This window comes from Melozone crissalis, unplaced genomic scaffold, assembly GCF_028551555.1.
Source record: "Melozone crissalis strain CALT ecotype California unplaced genomic scaffold, PUWL_Pcris_2 ptg000023l_1, whole genome shotgun sequence".
NCBI lineage: Eukaryota > Metazoa > Chordata > Aves > Passeriformes > Passerellidae > Melozone > Melozone crissalis.
Genome location: NW_026535801.1, coordinates 37,003,394 through 37,024,329, shown reverse-complemented (window position 1 = coordinate 37,024,329; position 20,936 = coordinate 37,003,394). Strand labels below are relative to the sequence as shown.

At 43.1% G+C, this 20,936-nt stretch overlaps 1 protein-coding gene across 5 annotated transcripts in view; it reads left to right on the top strand.

The window, feature by feature from the left end:
• The first annotated feature begins 4,385 nt into the window (after positions 1 to 4,385).
• Positions 4,386 to 20,936, top strand: part of LRP1B (LDL receptor related protein 1B) — a 641,000-nt gene continuing 624,449 nt past the window's right edge. For all 5 annotated transcript variants that reach the window (XM_054278342.1, XM_054278341.1, XM_054278340.1 and 2 more), the window contains exon 1: positions 4,386 to 4,558. In XM_054278342.1, coding sequence (XP_054134317.1) covers positions 4,477 to 4,558 — 82 coding nt within the window. In that variant the 5' untranslated portion in view covers positions 4,386 to 4,476. The remainder of the gene's footprint in view (positions 4,559 to 20,936) is intronic.

Here is a 20,936-nt window from a genome sequence, read left to right as displayed (position 1 = left end):
TTTAATACCTCCCAATTTATGCATTAAAGCCAGGCCAAATCATCTGGAATGCCAGGCAGTGATTTCCATCCATGACACTTGGTATGCAAACATCCACATTACAGCTCACACATGGAGAACTTTTCCTGCAGCTGTTGGAGATGCACATTCAGAAAGTCTTTAATAACGAAACCAAAGTTGCACTGCAGTAATGAAAAATTCCTTCAGGGATGTTTTCTCCAGCAGGGATGGCATGTAATGCAACCCTCTGAATTCAGATAGGGTGAGTTTTTTTGTTCTGGTTTTAATCTTTGGTCTTTCTTCTCTTTTCGATCCTCTCAAATACTTTCTCCCTTCTTTCTGCTCCTGTGTCAGCTGCTGCCTGGCAACTTTTCTCTGTGTGGTGGGACAGGGCAGGGCACCCGACTGCCTTTGGTCTGGCTGCCAGCACCATCCCCTAGCAACCAGGCCAGGCACTGTGATGCTCTGCAAAGGGCTGCACACCAGCCAGCAACCTTTGTCCCCACTGCCCCTGGCACAGCAGGCACTGATGCCACCATCCCTGCCCACCCACACAACCACTCAAGGCTGTGGCTGGTACACAATAAACAAAAGCACAACCCAGGTCTCAGTGATGCAGTCCAGGCATTTTTATAGTGACTAATGCCCGAATTACCTTCTGGTGATAATTAATATTCCTGTGCTGGATTATACCAGCAAGTATGAATGATTGGTTCTACTTTGTTTAATTTATCTAAATAAGAGATTTCATAATATTCTACAGCTTGATGAATTAATTTATTTAACTTGTCGGTGCTAATAACTCTGATTACGAGCAAGAAGTTATAAAGTACCCTAAGTGTGAACAGATCTTTAACAGCAGTTTTAACTTTGAATTTAACTCTGACAAGTATTTCAGTCTAGTCTCCTATGCAATGAACTTCCTTTTTTTGGCCGTAGCAAGGAAAAGAGATTCCCTGGATTCTTTTCTGTAGCTCTCCACTGTATCTGCTCTCTGTGTAACTCTCCAGTGCTTCTGATTTGGATTTTTCAAGTGGGACTGAGTGAAGACTTCAATAAATATTTGACAAGCCAGACTGGTTCCTGAGCTGTGTACCTGCTCTGGTCCTGCGTGTCTCGACATTCAGACACCACACAGAAATCTGAACACAGCTGTGTGCATTCAAACAGCAACAGCGAGGCTGGGAATGCACAAACTGCTTCCAGCTAACATTGCCATTCCCCTCTTTTTCTCAAGTCTGAGGCTAAAACGCCTGTCATCCAGCAGGTGATGGCTTGGAGCATCTGAATTATAATACATGTATAGACACTGCCTTGCATTACGGTCATTTCAGCAAACATTTCAGCAAACTTTTTTTTTATTCATAGAATATATACGTTAAAACTTTCATACAGTTCTTGGTGCAGCCTTTTTTAGATGTGGAAAGGAGAGATGAGAGTGGCAGTTACTTCTGTGTATTTTTACTGTACTGTTGAGGTCATCCCATTCCATCACATAGAGATGCACCATCCTTCCAACACTTCATAGCAATTGATGTTTAATGGAAATGAGGCTGAGGGGAATGATTTATCAAAGGTCAACTTTTATTTATTCAACAGCCTGTATTTTAAAAATGAGACTTCTATGAGAATTCTCGCCTCATGGTGTTATCTTAAAGTAAGTTACATTTTTAGGCAATTTGAAAAATAATTACTTATCAGTAATTGTGTTTTAAGTCGTAATTCTCACTGCCTACTCCATATCAAAACTTTATGTCCAGTAAACAAGAAGGCCATTGACTTTTATTACAAAATAATTTAAATATTTTAATAAGCTTATGTGCATGTGTGATCAGCAGTATTGAAAGCAAGCAAGATCAATCAGTTCTTCAAAGTCTCTCATAAATGCTAATGTTTAAAATGGGCACTAAATGGCACCGTATCATTAAAGGAAATTATTCACGGAGAGTAGTGAGGACTGTTGTTAAACAAGTATGGAATAAGAATGAAAAGGAGCAAATTACATGGTAGAAAAGCAGGAGTTTAGCTGAGGCGTTTTTGTGAGGAGCTACTAAAGGGCAGCACGCCAATTAACAGATAATAATGTTTGGGGGAAAAGCATCACCACTTGCAACCCTGCAGACCTTGAAAATTTTGCAGAAGATGCGAGAAGTCAAGATGAAGGAAGGCAATTCTGCAAAGACAGCTCCACATCCTGAGGATGCCGGGACAGCGTGCTCGCTGTGAATGTGTGTCTTTATACCATGTGACAGTCCTGGCACGGGGAAATGCCACTGATTTAATGAGGAGTTCCTTAAAACTTGGAATTCCCTGTTTTCCTTCACACATTTTTCTCACTTTGCTCCAGCGTCTGCACATTTTCACATTTGAAATGAAATAGGTTGCTCAAATAAAGCCGCAATTAACGCCTAAGAGCCGTTTGGTGGTGGCTTGGGGGGTTTGGGGCAGGACATGGAGCAATCCCTTCCATAAAACAGCTGGAATGATGTTCCAGTGTGACATTCAGCATGACTTCATTTTGGTAACAAAAGCAACCGATTTCCAAGACCACGGACACTGCCAGATTTTTTCATCTTTATTCAGACCTGTTTCTGTATTAGCAAAGGTTTTCTACTCTGGGATCCATAATTCTGCTCAGTTATGGCTATATAAATACTAATTGACTGTAGGTGAATTACATAGGCTTTAAAGGCAGTAGATGAATGCAGAATTTGATCCAACTGGATTTTCCCCTTGGGCTGTAAATTCTTTGCTGTCAACAAGCAAACCTGTAACCCTCTGTGAGTCCTGACAGTCCTTGACCTCAGAGGCGACTCTGGGACCCAGCCTGGGCTCTTCAGTTCTTGGGCAACTGAACTTCCCCCAGTTCAACAGATATAATGAAATATTTGATATACCACATTGTGTACTTTTCTGTCCTTCAGCATTGCTTGGTCTGTCTGGTGTGGAAGCCTCTTGGCCGCAGTGCTTCATATAAAAGGTATTTAGGTTCTGTGCTGTGGATATAAACGTGAAGGTGAAAGAGCTGGTGCTTTACCCTTGGAATGTGAAGGTCTCAGCCATCAATATTAGCACCCAGCTGTCTTTGGAGAAAACTAATATCTGAGGATGATGTAGAAGCTTTATCACCTTTCACCTTTTAAAGGGTCTGGTTTTTTTACAAAAAGAAAACAAATGTGTGAAGACGTGATAAACTAGTTTTGGTATGGGGCCATTTCAAGGTAATACTCCTAGTGTCACATAAAGTCTAAACAGGCAGTATCGACTGTGAACTGAGACTTACCTAAAGACAAAAAAGAACACTTAGAAAAGATTGAGCGGCCATTGGTTGTGTTGTTTAAGTAGCGTGATCCCTACCTTCTTGTCTGTGAATTACTTAAAAACAAAACCCTGTTCAAGGACAGGTTGGCAGAGGCTTGGAGCCACCTGGTCTACTGGAAGGTGTCCCTGCCTGCGGCGAAGGGCTGGAAATGGATGGGCTTTAGTGTTTACCACAAAACATCCTGCTTTAGTGTTTATCACAAAACATCCTGCTTTGGTGTTTACCACAAAACATCCGGCGATTTCATGGAGCGTCATTAACCAAAGCGAAATTTACCTGGACATCTTTGTACGACGGCTTCGCGCTCACAGCCGGAGGCGGCGCGCACCCCCTTCCCTCATCATCGCCATCCCTCAGCTTCACACGGAAAAAGCGCTTGTGGGGTGTCTATTTTTTTAACATATATTTACCTTTTTTCTTTTAGCTAACTCAATCCTCCTCTCTCAGCCTCAATCGCCTTTGCGAATTATAAACAAAAAAAAAAAGGCTGAAATAAGCCCTCCAATTTCAGAGCGCATCACCATTCCCATGCGAGGCGGGCGGTCCAGGGGCTGAGGGGCGCCTCCCTTGAGGCGGCTTCTTTTTACTTTTAATATATATATATATATATATATATATATATATATATATCTTTTTTTTCTTTTTGCTAACTCACTCCTCTTCCCTCAGCCTCACTCGCCTTTGCGAATTATTAAAAAAAAAGAAAAGGCTGAAACAAGCCCTCAAATTTCAGAGCGCACCGCCGTTCCCACACGAGGCGGCCTGAGGGGCTGAGGGGCGCCTCCCTTGAGGCGGCTTCGCGCCTCCGGCACGCGCGTGCGGGGGGGGGGGGGGGGGGGGGCGACGACTGTGGAGGGGGGGGGAGCGGGCGGCGCGAGCGAGCGGCGCGCGGAGCCCCGCGGGGCGGCGCGCGGAGCCGTGAGGGGCGGCGCGGGGCGGTGCGCGGGGCGGTGCGGGGCGGAGCGCGGCGCTGCCGGCCGCCGGCGCCCCGCGCTGCCCGCTCGCTGCGTGCGGCGAGCCCAGCCGCGCTCCGCGCTCCGCGAAGTGCCGCCGGTGCCGCCGCGCCTCCCCGCCCGCACAAGGCTGTGCCGCTCCGCGCCCGCGGCAGGACAGGCTCGGCTCCTCAGCCTCTGCTCCCGCACGCGCCCGCCGCGATGTCCGCGCTCCTCCTGGCCCTGGCGACGCTCTGGGGATTACCGCCCGTCGCCGAGGCGCTGGCAGCGGCAGCCCGCGGAGGTAAGGCGCGTCCGCGTCCGCGGCGGGGTGCGGAGCCGCGGAACTTTCCGCCGCTTCTGCTCGGGAAGTTTTGCTCCCTTGCGCCTTGAGCGGACGGGCGCGGCCGCGGAGCGCACCCCTCTCTGCGCTCCATCTCCGCGCTCCATCACCGCGCTCCATCCCCGCGCTCCCGTACGCCTGGATTGCGAGCGCGCTGCGCCGGGTTAGGGGCGAACCTTGGCGGCGGCGAATACACGGGGGCGAGGAGCGGGATGATGTCCCCAGCGCTCCCCATGGCCTCGCCGGGCACGAACCCCGGGGTGCGATCCGCCACGGGTGCCGGCGACCCCCGCGGCCCCGGCCGCGCTCCCCGAGGCAGCCCTGCGGCCGGCGATGTGCCGCAGGAACGGCGAGCGCCCTCCGCTCCCCGCAACCTTCCAAAAGTTCCCTCCTCAATGTCCCCGAGTTGCCGCTCGCTCAGTACCCGAACTTGGATTTGGGCACGGGGGCTCGGGGTCCCGCAGCCGCGGGGTGGGCGAGCGCGGAACTTCCAACTCTATTCTGCTCAGAGAAGTCCCCGATCCGAGAGGGTCGCGGTTCCCCCGCCGGAGCGGGGCTCTGGGTTTCGTGTCGCTTATTGCACAGTCACCAGAGCGCTCTCATCTTCCTGCGAGATGTTTGAATTGGATATTTTCTAAGTATAGCCCGAGTCCGCCTTCTGTGTGGCTCAGGTGCGGGAACGGCGGTGTGCTGCTCTGACTCAGGTTTTCCTAGCGCTGGAGAAAACCCCGCTCGCCAGAAAATTGTCTGTCGGTTTCTTGTAGCCCTTCAGCTCCCAAACTGCGTGGTCTCATGAATGAGATGCCCTGGGTGATGTACGCACTCTGCGAGGGTTTAGTTAGATTTCAGTAGATTTCAGTAACTCTCTAAAGCCTTGAATTCTCACTGTTAGACATCCAGCTCCTCTCCATCACGTACACATTACCTAATAAATTGTTTACTAACTGCTTGCAACTCGTTTGGGCGAGTGCGGATGCCTCTGCACAGTCGGTCTGGGGTATAGATTTCTGCTTCAGTCGAACTACCAAACCTCTGCCGTCCCTTTCCCGCGTAGCCATCAGAATGACATAGGTGATTCATGCTGCGAAAATGAGAAATAACTACCTATCAAGGAGGAAAGTATTGCTGCAGCATCGCAAACTTGCATGTTTAAAACGCTGCATCACAAGGTGCAGGGATGTTGCGAGGAAATGAGCACCGTGTTCCGTAGAACGGCACTTGAACAGCCAGGGAGGAAAGGGTCTCAGGAAATCTTTTCAGCTTTATGAAGGGTACATATGCTTTTGCTTTGGTTCACAAAGATTCGTGGTCGTGGTAGTGCTTCTTTGATGGAAAATATTTCAAGAACTTTCCATGGTATTCACAGAATGGTCAGATTAGATTTCAGCAACTGTAGGTTGTATCTGATTTTATGAATAAAAATCAAAGTTCCAAACATTTTGTGGAATTGTTTTGGAAACTGATTTGTTGCTCTGTATTCCTTCATAGCGGTAAGCAAGTGCCAATTATGCATGAATATTAATTTCTGGTGTTTAAATTTGTTTAATTTTACCTTTTTTTTTTTATTTTTCATAGTTACCTTGCTCTGATTTAGTGTTTCACCAAAAAAAAAAGGTGCTGCCAGCTTATATTAAAATCAATCCTATCTTAAAAGGCAGCATCCTTGTAAATCATACCAGCCCCAAAAGTGGGATAAATCAAATTTACTTAGAATCAACTAACTCATCATATCGTAATGTCATGTCTTATCAAAACTGAGCACTGCACAAATTATGACTTAAAAGGCATTTTGTTTCACAAAAAATGTCAAGTGGTCTCAACCTAAAAGGGATTCAGGATGAGGCATCCAGAAAGGGAATTACATTTGCACATCAGATAAACTTTATGACACAGTGCAAAAATTATTGACCATACCAAGCTGATTTTCCTTTACAGGAGGAAATTCTGAGTCACTGGAGCATGCTAAGCTTACTGTATGTGAAAGGCACTGAATTTGGAATGCACTGAGGTTGGCCATAGGTAATAAGAGAATTGGGAAAATGTCATGGGTTGTGTTAATAGCACTGTTGTGGTAGCCATGGTAATATAACACACTGGTGAGGTGCTGTAGGGAGAGGTAACACTTTCTCTTAGATCAGTGGGCAGCATCAGGAGGAAAAAAAGAGGTGGAGGGGAACCCCAGCGAAGTTTGAATTATCAAAGCCCTTTTGTCTGGGTTTGAAATAGAATTAAATTCTTTCAGTCTTACCAGGTCTGCCCTCAGCCAGGTTACAGCTCCTCTAACTTCATGTATATAAAAAAATTGTGAAGAGAGAATGATATGGAGAGGGGGAGCTGGAAAAAGGGAAGTGAGCAGAAGGAATCCAGCCAGGAGAGTGTGGTAGGATAAGGGCCAAGTCCTGCTGCAGCTGAGGTTGTGCCACTGAAGCCACAGAGAGGCGATTTCCTTTCCTTCTGCTTCAGTCGGTTCTTCCTAAGGAAATGGATGGACCCACATTCCTTGCGACACTTGCAACTCCTTCACAGCATAGCTGCAACAAATGAATTTATGGAGCCTGAGAAAAACCTTGCAAACAGTTTGGGAAGCTGAGAAGGCAACATTTGTTACCTGCTCTCCCTGCAGACGCTCTGGGGAACTCCACAGGTCCCGTGGGTGCTCTCTGGTTCTTGTGGGCGTTTCCTTCCCACAGCTCTTCCCAGCCTTGGAGCTTCACCCTGCTCCCACACCCTTCCCTGCCATCCTTGATTTTTGTGTCTGCTGCTGTGAGCATCATTATGGATCCAGTGCCCTAATTGGAGTGATTACCTAGAGGTGATCCAAATTGCAGAGATGCCCCAGATAATGGGAGCTTGTCTGGGTAATCTCGGTGTTGTCAGTGAGATGTATCCACACCAGTATTAATGAGTTGCATTGCTCGTTATTAATCGACTTGCTGTCTGTGCTGAGGCTTGTTTGTGTTGGGTTTTGGTGGCACGTCACTGCTGTCAGCAGCACTGAGCCACTGTGTTCTCCCACTCGTTCATGTGTGGTTTTAGTGTTTTGGAGCTCGCAGGCAGTGCTGGCATGGTGAAACAGCTTCTCAGCAAAGTCTTGCAGAAAAGAGATGCTCCTGCAAAGGGAGACTTTATATGGGATGGGAAAATGTTGTCACATAACTTAAAACTCAAGTTCATGAGTGATGGCATATCACACGTTATTTTTTTATATATTTTTTTGCTTATTTGAAAACTGTTTTTTTGAAGGAACGACAAATCTTCATGAATTTTACTCCTTTCTGCAGTCCCAAAAACACTTCCAAAACTTCTGTCCTCATCCCACTTAACAGGGAATTTATTGTTCTCTCAGTGTCCTTTGACCGTATTTAAGTGAAATCTAGAAGCAAATTACTTTGAAATGGAATTTTCAGGCTTAAGGTCAGGCTGGTGGGAGTTTGGATTTCTCACCTTGTGGCAGAAACACAAACCAGGCAAAATAAATTTGTCTCCTTGGGACGATTGCTGATGGCCTTCATTCCCTGGTGAGGTGCCACAGCAGTTCCTGACTGCACCAGGAGCCTTTACAACACAACTTTGTCGTTATTAGCAGCTTAATGCTGGAAACTGGGTGTACCAGCACTGCTGCACTTCACCAGACTGAGCTCCAGCTTGGCCATCTGTTGGAAAGTGTTCTTGAAAAAACCTACAAAAGCTGTTTCTGAGCTGTACTACAGAGGTGGATGTTCCCATAGCTAACTCTGTTATGTTTTGAACATAGATATTCAGTATTAGTATCTTATGTGCAAAAGAGATGCTTCCAATGTCACAGTGACTTTGCTGTTTATTTATTTAACCTAAAAAAAAGCATTACCTAAAAACATGCCTATCATCAGAGAGGCAAAATCGCAGAGGAGGGTGAAAATATATCAAGGAATTTGGGACAGTTCTTTGCAGGATGTGTGATAAGGGTTAATTAAAGGAATGGTGGGAGATGTCCACAAGCACAGTTTCAGTGGCTGGCTGGCTTTGGAGGCACTCAGTGCTGTCTGTCTGCCCTCAGCTGAGTGTGTGAGTGCACACACAGACCCCTGGCACTCCTGGAGCCTGAGCTCTGTGTGTGGGTTTCTGTGAACTGATGTTCATGTTCTCTCTTACCTGGCTTGTTCTTTCAGTGGTTTCTGAGAGCTGAAGTTTAGTAAAAAGAAAGTGGTAGAAACACACCAACTATTTAAAGGCTAAGCTGCATTTCAAAGTTCAAAACTAGGTGTTTGATGTGAAAAGACTATGTGTAAACTTGTTCTGCAGCAAGCCTTTTACTAATTTATCACAGCAGTTCTGCTGGAGCTGTGGCAGGTTGAAGGAGCTGTCCTCCAAAGGCTTGGAGAGAAGCTCTCACTTCACACAGTGCTTGCTTTGAAGAGCTGTGTGACGGCTGCTATGTAAATCTGACTCCATGCCATACCTTTGAGGTTCTTATGGACCCCAATATTTCCTCATTTAACCTGGCAAAACTCACATTGACTTCAGTCTGCAGGTTGGAAGTGAGTGTTCCTCCAGCACTTCTTACAGATCCCTTACTGGTTATTTGAAGCTGAAGAAATTTGGTTTCTCCATTTTGCACTGGCTCAAAGGACTTAGGTAATTGTAACTTGTGAATTTAGAATGATGGCTTTCTCTAGAAAGGCTGGCAATTTAGATAATAGAACGTTGTTTTTGTTACAGTAGCATATTTGGAATCCCAGCGTGTTGTTGCTTTTTCCCTAGTTTTTATGCATTAATCTGTCGCTTAATAGTCTTGTTCTTCAAATGCAATTAAAAAAAAATTTTGCTTAGAGAACTCATTTTAATTGCACTTCCTCAAAACATTCTTAATGATGAACAGTGAAGATGAAAATAGCAGAACTTGGCTACTTCTAAGCGAGTCATGCAGACTATTGAGTCTGTATTTAATGTCAGTTTGGGCTAAGTGTAGACATTGGAGAACTAGGTCTTAAATTTGTAAGTGCAATTAGGAACTAATTGGGTTTCTTTAAAAATATAATTACTCAAATAATGACTTTGCACCTTCTGTCCAACCCACTAGTTTGCTTTTTAATTGAACAAGTTGAATTTTTTTCCCCCATAAATTATCTCTATCGAAGAGACGAAAATATTTGTAAACTTTTCCCAGCTAGCTAGCCAGTTGTTGACCATAATGGGACGAATTCCCAACATGTACCAAAACATAGTGCTGCAAAGTGATACAAATCTTCATGTTTAAGCAGTTGGTAAAATGAAATAACCAGGATTTGTTGCTGTAGAATCAGCTGCCCAGCCCAGCCGTGGTCCTGCTGACAGGATTCCTTTGGTGAGGATGCTCTGGAGCCCCTGCAGGAGGGAAGAGCATTTTCCCAGGGGTGCTGGGCTCTGGGAGAGCAGGATTAGACCTCAGTAATGGAATTCCAATAAAACTCAGTCAGTGCCTTTTAATTAGATTTAATGGCAACTGGGAAGGATCATTAGAGATAAACACATGCTTTTGCCAGTAATACGTTCGCCATGTTATTAATCTGATTTAATTTGCGAGATCCACATAGCAGGAGTAAGATTTCTCTCTGTACCTGGGAAGTGTTATATGAGCCCATTATAATTTGTTGTTGGATGTGTCATTGCTTCCCAAGCAGTATGTAAATCCAGAATTGGGCTCTGAGTGGGGTGGTTGTGAACCCTGGCAGTCTGAGGGCAGGGCTGCATGCTGGAGAGAAAGCTGTTTGTCTCTTCAGAAACCGCATTTTTATTGACCATTTTGCCATAAATTGCAATGGTGTATTAATAACAAAACACTGCAATATGCAGAGTGTGCTGCTAAGTAATAGGGCTTTTTAGAGATGATGTAATGCCAGGCTGGAAGTGAGGTACGCCTGGAGATTTTTATTTCCATGCAGTTGGGAATACAGCCTAGCTCTCTGAGGCGGAAAAACAGATTACAGCATTACGAGTTCTAGATATGGTACGTTGCATCCTGAAATGCTCTTCCCAACCCGACAGTGCTCCTAAACAACTCTCCTGCTGCTTCCTGCTGAGTGATGAGGCCTTCCAGAGGAGCCAGGCAGCTGAAACCCAGCTTCACTGCAGGAACAAGGATGCACTATTTCCTTTTCTTGGAAATACCCGTGTATTTTGGGCTGTCTATTGCCTGGTTATCTGTAGGACATCCCTTGGTAGCTTTTGGACATGGCACTCTTGAATGACTTACACTGCAAGTGCAGTAGAATAAGTGCTAGAAGCTAAAATCTAAGCCATCAGAATAATATCTAGAATTCCTCAAAGTTTTCACTGCTGTAGGGCTCTGTTTTTAACAGCAGTTCATAAGAGTCACTCCTGTTTTCCTCGAATGAGCAGAGAGAATGAAAAGGTGCAGTTTGGATTTTTGCAGTGGTATTTTGGGCTGGGATGGGCTGTGTGCAAGCAGGACAAATGCCAATGCAATGCTCTGCAAATGAAGTTTTGATGTGAGGTGCTCTGTCTAGAAGATTGTTCTGTGAACACATGGACATGCTCCCACAGCAATTCCCATTGGCTTTCTCATAAAGTTTTCTGATTGTAATTTACCTGCCTGGAAACTAACAAAAATATCTTGTCAGTGCTACTTTTTAAAATACAGTTTTGATATTGTCAAATAGTTTTGCTGCTGTTTATAATTTTCTCAGAGGCTGTGATATGGTGTAGAACACTTGAGTCTCCACCTCCCTTAACATGCAGGAAAGTATTTTTCCTCAAGAAAAGTTCTTCTCAATAATTCTAAGGAAGTGGAAGTACCAAAAAGCCACCATTTCTGATACAACCCTCTTAGTGTATATTTTTTTTTTTTTTGAGAAATGCTGTAGTGTTGTGTAGTCAAAAAAACGTGAGTTTGAAAAAGTTACACTAATGCCAGAAGATGACAAAAAATCACAACAATTTGCTACGTGATAGGTAGATCTCCACAAAACACCTTCTTCTTTTTGCTTGCAAATACAGGGAAGATAAAAGAAGAGAGAGCAAAGTAAGTTCATTGCTGGTTGGATGCTCTTTTGCATATGCAAACACACACTGATTTATCCAAAGTATATTGGTGTTTGTGTAAAGCTGTGTGCTTAGGAAATCAAAGTGTGTCATTTGCCAATGAGACTTTTTCCTCTCTGGAGCAAAACATTTTTTATGTTTTGTAAACAAATAGATTTCAAACCTCCATGAAGACCACTGAAGTCAATGGATTCTTTGTTTTGTCCTTGTAATAGAATCAGGTTGCATCTAAGTATAAAAGAACTTTTAACAATTTTATTACAATTTCACTGGAAATTCTTTATTAGATGACCTCTAATTAAATTACATTGTCTGTATTGCCCTATGACTTTTATGTAAGAAATACCTATTTCTTGAAATATTTCTATTCCAATAGTTGGTTCAATTTTGTAGGGTTTCTTAAACTGAACCCATGTTCATATTTTTCTTCTCTAATTTTAAATTATATGCATCACATGCATGATTACTTCTCATTTCAGAATTTTTAATAATCCTCTAGAAGAGGAGTTATTGCATGAATTATTTTAATAAAGTTAATTTGATTTTTTTTTTTCATGCAAAAACATCTGTTTTTGCTAGGAAACTGCCTTCCTGTGAGGTCAGAAAATTCCAGACAGCTCAATATGCTAAGATGTGTATGGTCTGCAAGTCATTGGTTGGTTAAACCTAATTTTCTATACAGAAGGATCTGCTGGTCTTCTACATGATGCACTACCCTTTTCTTCATAAAATAACGTATATTGGCTTTGGAGATGTGGAAGGATTATAAAGGTGGCGCCTTCTCACTCTGCACATCAGCTCCCTATGAATCTTTGCAGACTTATCCAAGGATAAGCATGACTGACCTTCTTTTGGAATCTGTCCTAAAGCAGCTGTTTTTCCAGCAGTATTTAGTAAAGTATAATGAGGGGTAGGTCAAGCCTGTGTGTTCTCCAGTGCTGACAGTCATATATCTCCTGGAGGGAAACTGGCCTGCCTTCCAAATTCATCAGAAACACTTGGCTTAAACTAGATTTATTTTGTGTAGCTATTGAATTTGCTTTTTCTGAGGGATGTTTGCAGGCAGTGGGAGTTTAAGAGTACAAGGAGTGGAGGAAGGCTGCAAAGTGGAATTTTTTCTCCTTGAGCCCAAGTCCTAAGCCAAGTGTTTTTATTTTTATATTTAGATTTCAGAAAGAATGGTGAGCAGCAAATGGTTTCTCCATAGTGGTATCTTACAGTAAAGAGTCTTAGGCAAAACTCTTGAGGCTGCAATGTTAAATCCTGTGCAAGGGAGATGAAGCAGGTCTGGATTATTGAAAATGTGAAAACTTAAGTGCTGTCCCAGGCCTACAGCTTGTGTGTGCCTTCGGAAACAAAGCTGTTCTGTGCTGGAGCAAAAAGATGTTTTGGAGGCTCACCTGAGCAGGTGCTGCTGTGAACCACTTCTGTGAGGATATATTGCACAAATATACATGAGTATATAGAGCTGTAGAAGGGGACACGAGAGGTGCTGTGCTAAGTGCAGCAAAGCCAGGAGTACCAGGGCCTTTTTCAGCAGATAGAATCTGATGCCCTCACCCAAGTGGCCCATTATCACATTTCTTCAAACTGGAGCAAGCTATTCAGGTCAGTGTGTGTGCACAGACCCACCTGAATGAATTCCTCAGCCTGCTCTTGCTGTGTTACATTTCTTTCTCTGGGTTTCCAGTGCCTGTGAGTTGAGTAGAGTTGACAGTACACAATATTACCTATTTACTCTGTAGATTATACTCCTCTGGAGAATTGGTGTCAGCTAATCTGGTACTTCTGCATTTTCAGAGACCTGTGAACTGCATCTCCAGTAGTATTGCAGGAGAGTGTCAGATCTAAATTCCTATAATTTTCTTATTTACCTTGGATTTCTGGGCCTCTGTGTCCAGGTCTCCAGCCTTTGACACTTATTTTGTCCTGTGAATCATTTGCTTTCTGTGCAGAAATTCTCTCTGTCAGTATCCAATTTTGGCCACTCTTAGGGCGGTAAGAAGTTTGAAGCAGATGGTTGTCAACAGATGATGACAAAATTCTGAAATACGGCTCTGATACAAACTGTGAGGCTGAGTATTTAAAGCCTATTTGAAGCACATTCGAGTGTATAAAGCCTGCTTGTGTTTCTAATGCTATTGCTACCTTTGCTGTGGAATATTCTCAGAACAATTCATAAGTTCCATATTTTTTTCTGCAAACAGCATAACTCCCCACACCAATTAGTGGTGTTCGGTAATGAGTATATGAACCATGTTATGATTTTATGTCAGTTACAATTGTTAAATGCTCCTTGATGAAGCCATGCTGATTTTCATTAATTGGTGGCCTGTCTTCCCACAATGGCATCACACTGTGTCAGAAGTGCCTCACAAAAACTTGTAACATAACTAAACTCTCAGTGATTGCCCATGATTGCCATTCTGCTGTTGACTGCTGCTCTGAAGACTTACCAGCAAAAAGACTTGAAAATTCAGGAGATTTTAATAAGTGGCTGTGAGCCTTAGGAGCATAACTAAAAGCATTTGCATGAAATGAGCGCTGAGATCCGGTAGGTGTGGCACAGCTCGGATCCTTCCACTGCATTCATTCCCTTTGCTAATCCAGCAGCTCAAAGAAATGGAAGTGCATTAAAGGCTGTTTACGTGGCTATGAAAAGCATGATGCAAATATGCAAATTCAAGAGCGCATCTTCCACAAGTTTATATAACTTAATGAAAAATGTCAGAGCGTAATATATCAACAGTCTGCTTCGCCCCACAGTAGCCAGTTTTTTCTAAAGATAGCACAGCATGTCCTTGGTGTGCTACTAGGAGTAAATTAACACAGCAGTGTGCTCGTTCTGAAGTCAGCTGATGATTCTTCTGCTGATTTTTGGGGAGGGAGGACTTGTCTGCTGATGGTGGTCATCTTGAACTGCTTACCACTTATTCATGCACAAAAGTAATTTCCCCTCACTGGTATTAAAAACCATCTTTGTTTCATTTCTTTTGGTATCCTGTTTTCTGTTGAGTGAAAAAGTTGCCCCAGCTGAGTGGAAATCTTGGATTGTGTATTGTGGGACACCTGAGAAGCACAAGTTGGCCATGGGTGTTTTGCTAGTGGGCCAGCGGAGTGGTGACTCGCACTGGTTTGCATCTGATTTCACCTCACGAATTCTGGTTTCCTCTTGAGTAGAATATCTCTCTCTTTTTTTCCTTTTTTTCCTTCCCTATCAAATTTACAGACTCTCATATCTGGGAAATTCCCTTACAGCCTCAGGAGGCCAGGTGCTGCCGAGCTCATCGGGGAGTCACAGCTGTTGGTGGTACAGGTGTCTGTCGAATGCTGTGTTTTCATTTGGGGTTTGCAGCCACAGGGGAAGAAAAACAAACTGGAAGTGAATGGAGGAGGGTTACTTGTTAAATTACAGCATTATTTTTTTTGATGGGAAGCTAAAAGGCATGTCCAGTACCAAAAAACCCTAGCAATCTCCACAGTGCTTCTGAACTGAAAAGAACTTGTGTTGCTGAATACGTGAAGAGTTAAGCAGCAACATTTGGTATGTGCAAGTATTGTCTTTGATAAGCCATGGGGAAATCAACATCTTTTCTTTCTTTCCTGAAAATACAGGAGGCTTCTTGAAGCACTTGCTTTTGGGAATGAGTGTATTAGTGAAGAGTTCATGGATGATCCGGATCTAATTTTTATAGAAATGAATGGTAACCCACTGTGGGACCTCAAGTTTGCGTGGGTGTATTTTACATTCACCTCCCTTATTCTAGACTTAAAGAATCCTTTTATTTTTATATTTTTTCCCCACTGATAAATAAGTGAAGTTTAAAAGTATCTCATCCCAACAGGAATCACTACCACTGTAAGGAGGAGAAAAAAAGAAGGCAGCAGTAGTGCAGTGATATTTCAATAACACCATGTAATCCCCCCATACTTCAGCAATAAAGCTGCACGGGCTGCAGTCAGCTTTCCTGACAGCACCTTTCTATTGACAGCTTTCTGTCAGAAAAGATGAAGTGAAGAGTAAAACCTAACTCTGTTTTCTCTTATGCTAAATGTATTCTGCAAAGCTTTGGTGAAATACAAAGTGTGTGGACTTTGCAGATAGTGTTTGCATTTGGGACTTGTGGGAAAATTTATGTGAACTTTGTGCTGTGGGAATGGTTGCCCTTTAAAGCAATTGGTTATATTTAATGTAAATACATACCTCAAAACTGTATTTGGTGGAGTGCTCTGTTCTTTAGAGCTCTTTTGTTTTTAGGGGCAGGAGTGTGTAATGACTGGTATAAACTGAGTTTTTACAATTTGGTTGGCTTGGGTGCACAGAGTTAACATTTTTTTGCCCTGAGAAGTCTGTTAGTGTTTAAAAGCAGCAGACAAACCCAAAACCTTGTCAAAGTAAGCCAGAGTACTTTGCAGTTGTCGGCTGAAACCGTCTAATAACATAGTCCAAAAGCTCATTAATATTGATTTTCTTAATTCTCTCAATAACCTGAACATTTGTTCTAATTACAAGAGGAATAAAAAGCAGACTAACAGGTTCTTAGATGTCAAAGTCTGTTGGACCACAAAGCATCCAAAAGGATATCCTTCAGAAGGAATAAGTGGGAGCTATGAGTATGAATTTCATTAGCCAGCAATAATATGCATACCCATACTTGGGGGAGAAACACCTCTCAAAACATCTCCTTCCTGCTGGACCTCTGGGGCTCGTACACTTGCCAAGGTCACAACTCCTGCCTCCCTTTGCAGCCTTTTCTGCACAAGGGGCTGAGGAAAGTTATGGAAAAACTGGTAAATTATGTTTATTTTGCAAGGAAAATACCTGAGCAGCTGGGACTAGGTAAAGCACCTGTGGAAGGAGTGGGGTTGGGCTCCTGCTTCTCCTGTGATGGTGGTGGAGAAGGGTTGCTCATGGTGTGGTCTTCTGATTCTTCAGGGGAATGATGCGGGCATCAAGAATAGCATTAGTTCTTGGAGCAATTTTAAATATGAGCTAAGTATTCTCGTAAAGAAAAAAAAATAAAAGGAAACATTTGTATTTTTCTTGGTAGTCTTAACTGTTAAATAATGGGGAAGAAAATCTCTCTTTTGTCCTTAGTAACCCTTTGATTGCCAGAGAATCTGATCTGAGACATGCCTTCTGTGCTGGTGGTGCTGCCGATGCTGCTCTTATAGGGAGCAGTCAGGGATGGAGCTCTGGCCCACCTGGGCTGGACCCTGGCTCTCCCCAGGGGAAGGTGCCCCCTCCTCAGACCTTCCCTGTCAGTCCCAGATTATCACATCCAGTTTGTGTTGGATTTGAACCAACAAGGAGGGAAACAGAGAAGGGAAACCTGTGCAGAGCTTGGGCACGGCAATACAGTCCTCGAGGCTGAGGTTGTTCTTCCTTCCCCTCTCATCAGGTGAGTGCTGATAAAGCTTGAGATCCCTCTTGAATTTCATTAAAATTATTTTGGAGAAGGCTGGCTGGTAATAGCACAAGGAGGAGAAATGGTGTCCCAGGAAAGGCAGTGCTGTTGCTGAAGAAGGAAAATCTGAAGGATTTTCTTCCCTGAGTGCTGGGCTTCGTACACAGGAAGAAAGGAAAGGCTTCATCAATCTCCCTCTTATTAAACTGGCACAGCTAATATATTCTGCTAAAATGTGTTCATCATGCTGTTTAAAACAGCCAGGTTAGAAATCTACTGACAATAAATGAAGATTTATTGGTGTTTGTGTCATTGGGGCACCTGAGACAGGTTTGGAATACTAACTGGAATTTGTGAAAGGGGAACAAAACTGTTTCGGTGCCATTTAATTAACTATCTGGCCAATATTTCTCCCTTTTTATTGTAAAATCTGTAAGTTGCAACTGGCTGCAAAAGTACTCTTGTGCAACTCTGCCAACAGTTAACAAATAAACACATTAATACAGAAAGCCTTGTAGAGATCCATATGTACTGGATAAATACTGGATAAAACCATACCTTGAACTGCAGAGATGGCTTGTTTTAACAAACCAGAAAGCTAGGAGATAATAATTGTATTTTATTTATCTCTTAGTAAGTGTGGCTGTGCAGGATAACTGAAATCAGTACAAATATGAGCAATATTTTTTTTTAACTGAAGTCATACCTGGAGCCTGATGTAAATAATATTTTATGCAAGTCCCAGATACTTTTATTGCTTAGTCTCTGTATTGTGTTGTTATTCTAAGCAATAGCCCTGTAAGCTGTGATCCAAATACAGAGCTGCAAGTCTTCAAATTTTTACCAGAATTTGAATCAAGTTTGTGGATTAAGGCCTAACAAGATTTAATGAGCTTAAAGAAAAGTATTTTTTGGAGAGCTGATTTATGTATACATTCATGTAATTTGTCCAAACAGTCTTGACTGAGAGATAGCACTATGGATCATGGCTTCAGACACTTTCTAAGATCCACAGAAGTTAAAATTGGGAGTTTGTGTGCTTTGCTGGTCACTGTTCCTCTCCCACCTTCCCATGGGCGGAATGCTGCCCTGCAGGGCTGCATCTCCCTGACCTTTGGGGAGATTGTTCCTGCTGTTTGGGGAGCTGCAAGCACAAAGGGAAAATTGTGATTTTTATCACTCAAGGTCAAAGCACTGACACCAATGTCAAATGTTAAAATGCTGCAGACAGCACATTATGGGCAAGGATATGCAAAGCTCACCTTGACTGTGAGATCTACCAAAGGGGGAAATATCTGAGCTTGCCTCGTGATGCATGAAATGCTGTGGCAAGCAACTGTTTTGGGGAGATGGAGACCAAATTTTGTAAGCATTAAAAAAAAAAGAAAAGAAATCCAAAGCTGAATTAACTTTATTCTCTCTCTTGCAGCTGCTGGAGCTCTTGCAGTCCCTCTGGTCAGGCTTCCAGCGGGAGCTCTCGGGTTGAAAGGTTAACGACTCATTTACTAAGCAGTGCCATTTTCTTTCATTTTTCATCTGCAATTATCTCTACTCCTCTAAAAACTGAAAGGCCCTTCCAAAACATATTGTACTGATGCATTATTGCTGTCAATTAGTTATTAAATCATAGATCTTTAAAAGTGAAATCCAAGTATGCATGAATTTATTCGGCTGCTGCACAGCCACTCCATTAGAGAAGTGATGAGTATCATATCCAGGCGGCTCTGAATATTGGCAGATGTTTCTTAATAAGGATCATAGTGTTCATTTGAATTGTCATTTTTGGGGGATTCTGGAGGAAGGATGGATACTGAAGGAAGCACCTTGAGGATGGTGCAGTAGAGGAGCAAAGCAGATCCTGCAGTGGGGTTGTTTGTGGGGTAAGAGCTCAGTGTGAGAGCTGGAGACAATCAGGGTGAGCAGTTGAGATGGCAATGCCTTCTATGTAAGATTAGAAAAGAGCCACATCCTGAGCCCTGGTTACAGGGACGGTGGCAAGGAAAGAGGAATTGCCAGTAACTTGTAAATCATAGGCTTAAAGACTGAAATAGTGGTGTAGTGGTTTCAGGGAATGGAAGGTGATGAGGGCAAAAGCCAGATTTTTTCACAGCTGTTTGATATGGTATTCGTGTTCATTTATGAATTCCTTAAATTAGCAGTTTCACTTTTCTGCTATCTACTATACTTTGACTCTTAACTGAATTAAGTTGCATTATAAATGACATCTTTCCACAGTTGGAATACAGGTTAGCACTCCCAAGAGGGGTGCTTTAATGAGGTTGTTGCTATGACAGCTCAGCTTCAGGTAGCACATGCGCCACTTCAGAATACCCTCTCTCCCCTCAAAACATTGCAGCAACTTCTGCGAGGGCATTTTGGAACTTTCAGTGTTATTTATGACCAGCATTTTCTATTTCTCTTCTCCTAATAATGCAGCTGAGGTTTTGTGTTTGTTTCTGCTTTTATTCCTGCAGTGTTAATAGCAGTGCAGGACTTGACAAGTTAAAGAAATGAGGAGGTGTTGGTTCTTTGGCAATTTCAAAGGATGCTCTGAGGACAAGTCAAAACATTTACAGAAAGAACAGGTGCAAACACTACAGTGTTTACAGTGGAAATGTATGGGGCCTGTGCTTTTGAAATTCACATAAAAAAACTTCACAATAGATGGAAATTGTTTATTACCCACTTGGACACGGGGTAGGAATACAGACATTCCTGTTGGGATTCAGCCTGGAAGGTGGCTGCAGGGATTTGCCTCTGCAGAGGAGCTGGCTGTGGTCTGTGGCCAGGCTGTGTGATGGCTCTCAGGACCTCAAGGATGTTAAATCATGCAGTTGCATTTCTCAGAAACACTCTGAGGTTGTGTTTGCTTTGCACTGCTGTCTGCTAGAATCATGAGGCTGCCTGGGAAGGCAAGAAAAGTCTTTCCTATTAAAAACCAATTCACCCCATCCCTGCTGTTCTACATGGGCTCTGTTCTCGTTGAGTGCCAATTTTTGCACAGTTAAATGTGGGTAAGGTACTTCCAAGCTCAAGGCTTTGAACCTCAGTGTGGTCCAAAGACTGACACTAGTGTTTTTGAAAAAAGAAAAAACCCAACCAGAAATACTAGAAGTCCTAACCACAGTTTAATGAAGTTATTCCGCAAAGATGTTGGAACAGCCTTTAGGACGCATGGTGTCAGAGTGAGCACTCTGTATTGTGAGTATTGCTCTGTTGTTGCTTGCCCATGAAATGACAAAATGTCATGTTTAAACTCAAGTGAGCAGCTCTGAAATGCATTTCTGCTGCCTCAGTGTTTTCTAGTTGCTTTGTAGACACAAAAGACTTTATTGTTGAGTCTTCTCTTCCTTCCAAGCTGTGAATGTGCGTTTTTAGATGTATGACACTGACATACAGAAAGGAGTTATAGTCAAATCTGACATGACCTATATAAATATTGCCTTAAACACTGGCCTGGATGAAAAGGCTTTTTCCCTTTCCAAAGGTATTCAGTTTTGTTTGCTTAGCTGTGCGTTGTTGCAGTTGCTTCTCACTGGATGTGTGTCTCTACCCACCAGTGAGTGCTCTGCCTCCTCAGTACCTGTCGGAAATAAATTTCTTTGTCACTACTCATGTCTATGAAATTAAACCCAGGAAGATGCTCAACAACTACACAACCAGAATGCTTTGCCATTTTGAAGTTATTTGGCTTAAAAGATTTTTTTGTTTTGTTTGCTACTGCCTTAGAAACTGTGCACTATAATGATCTGGATTCATTTCTTTCGAGTGTTTTATTGAAAGCTAAAACACCTTGGGACTAAAGAGTAAAAAGGCTGGCTTTATAAATCAATGCTTCTTTGTATGTATTATGCTATTTACTACCCATCCAAGTATAGTAAATTTTTACAAATGCAAAATCATTCAGCTGT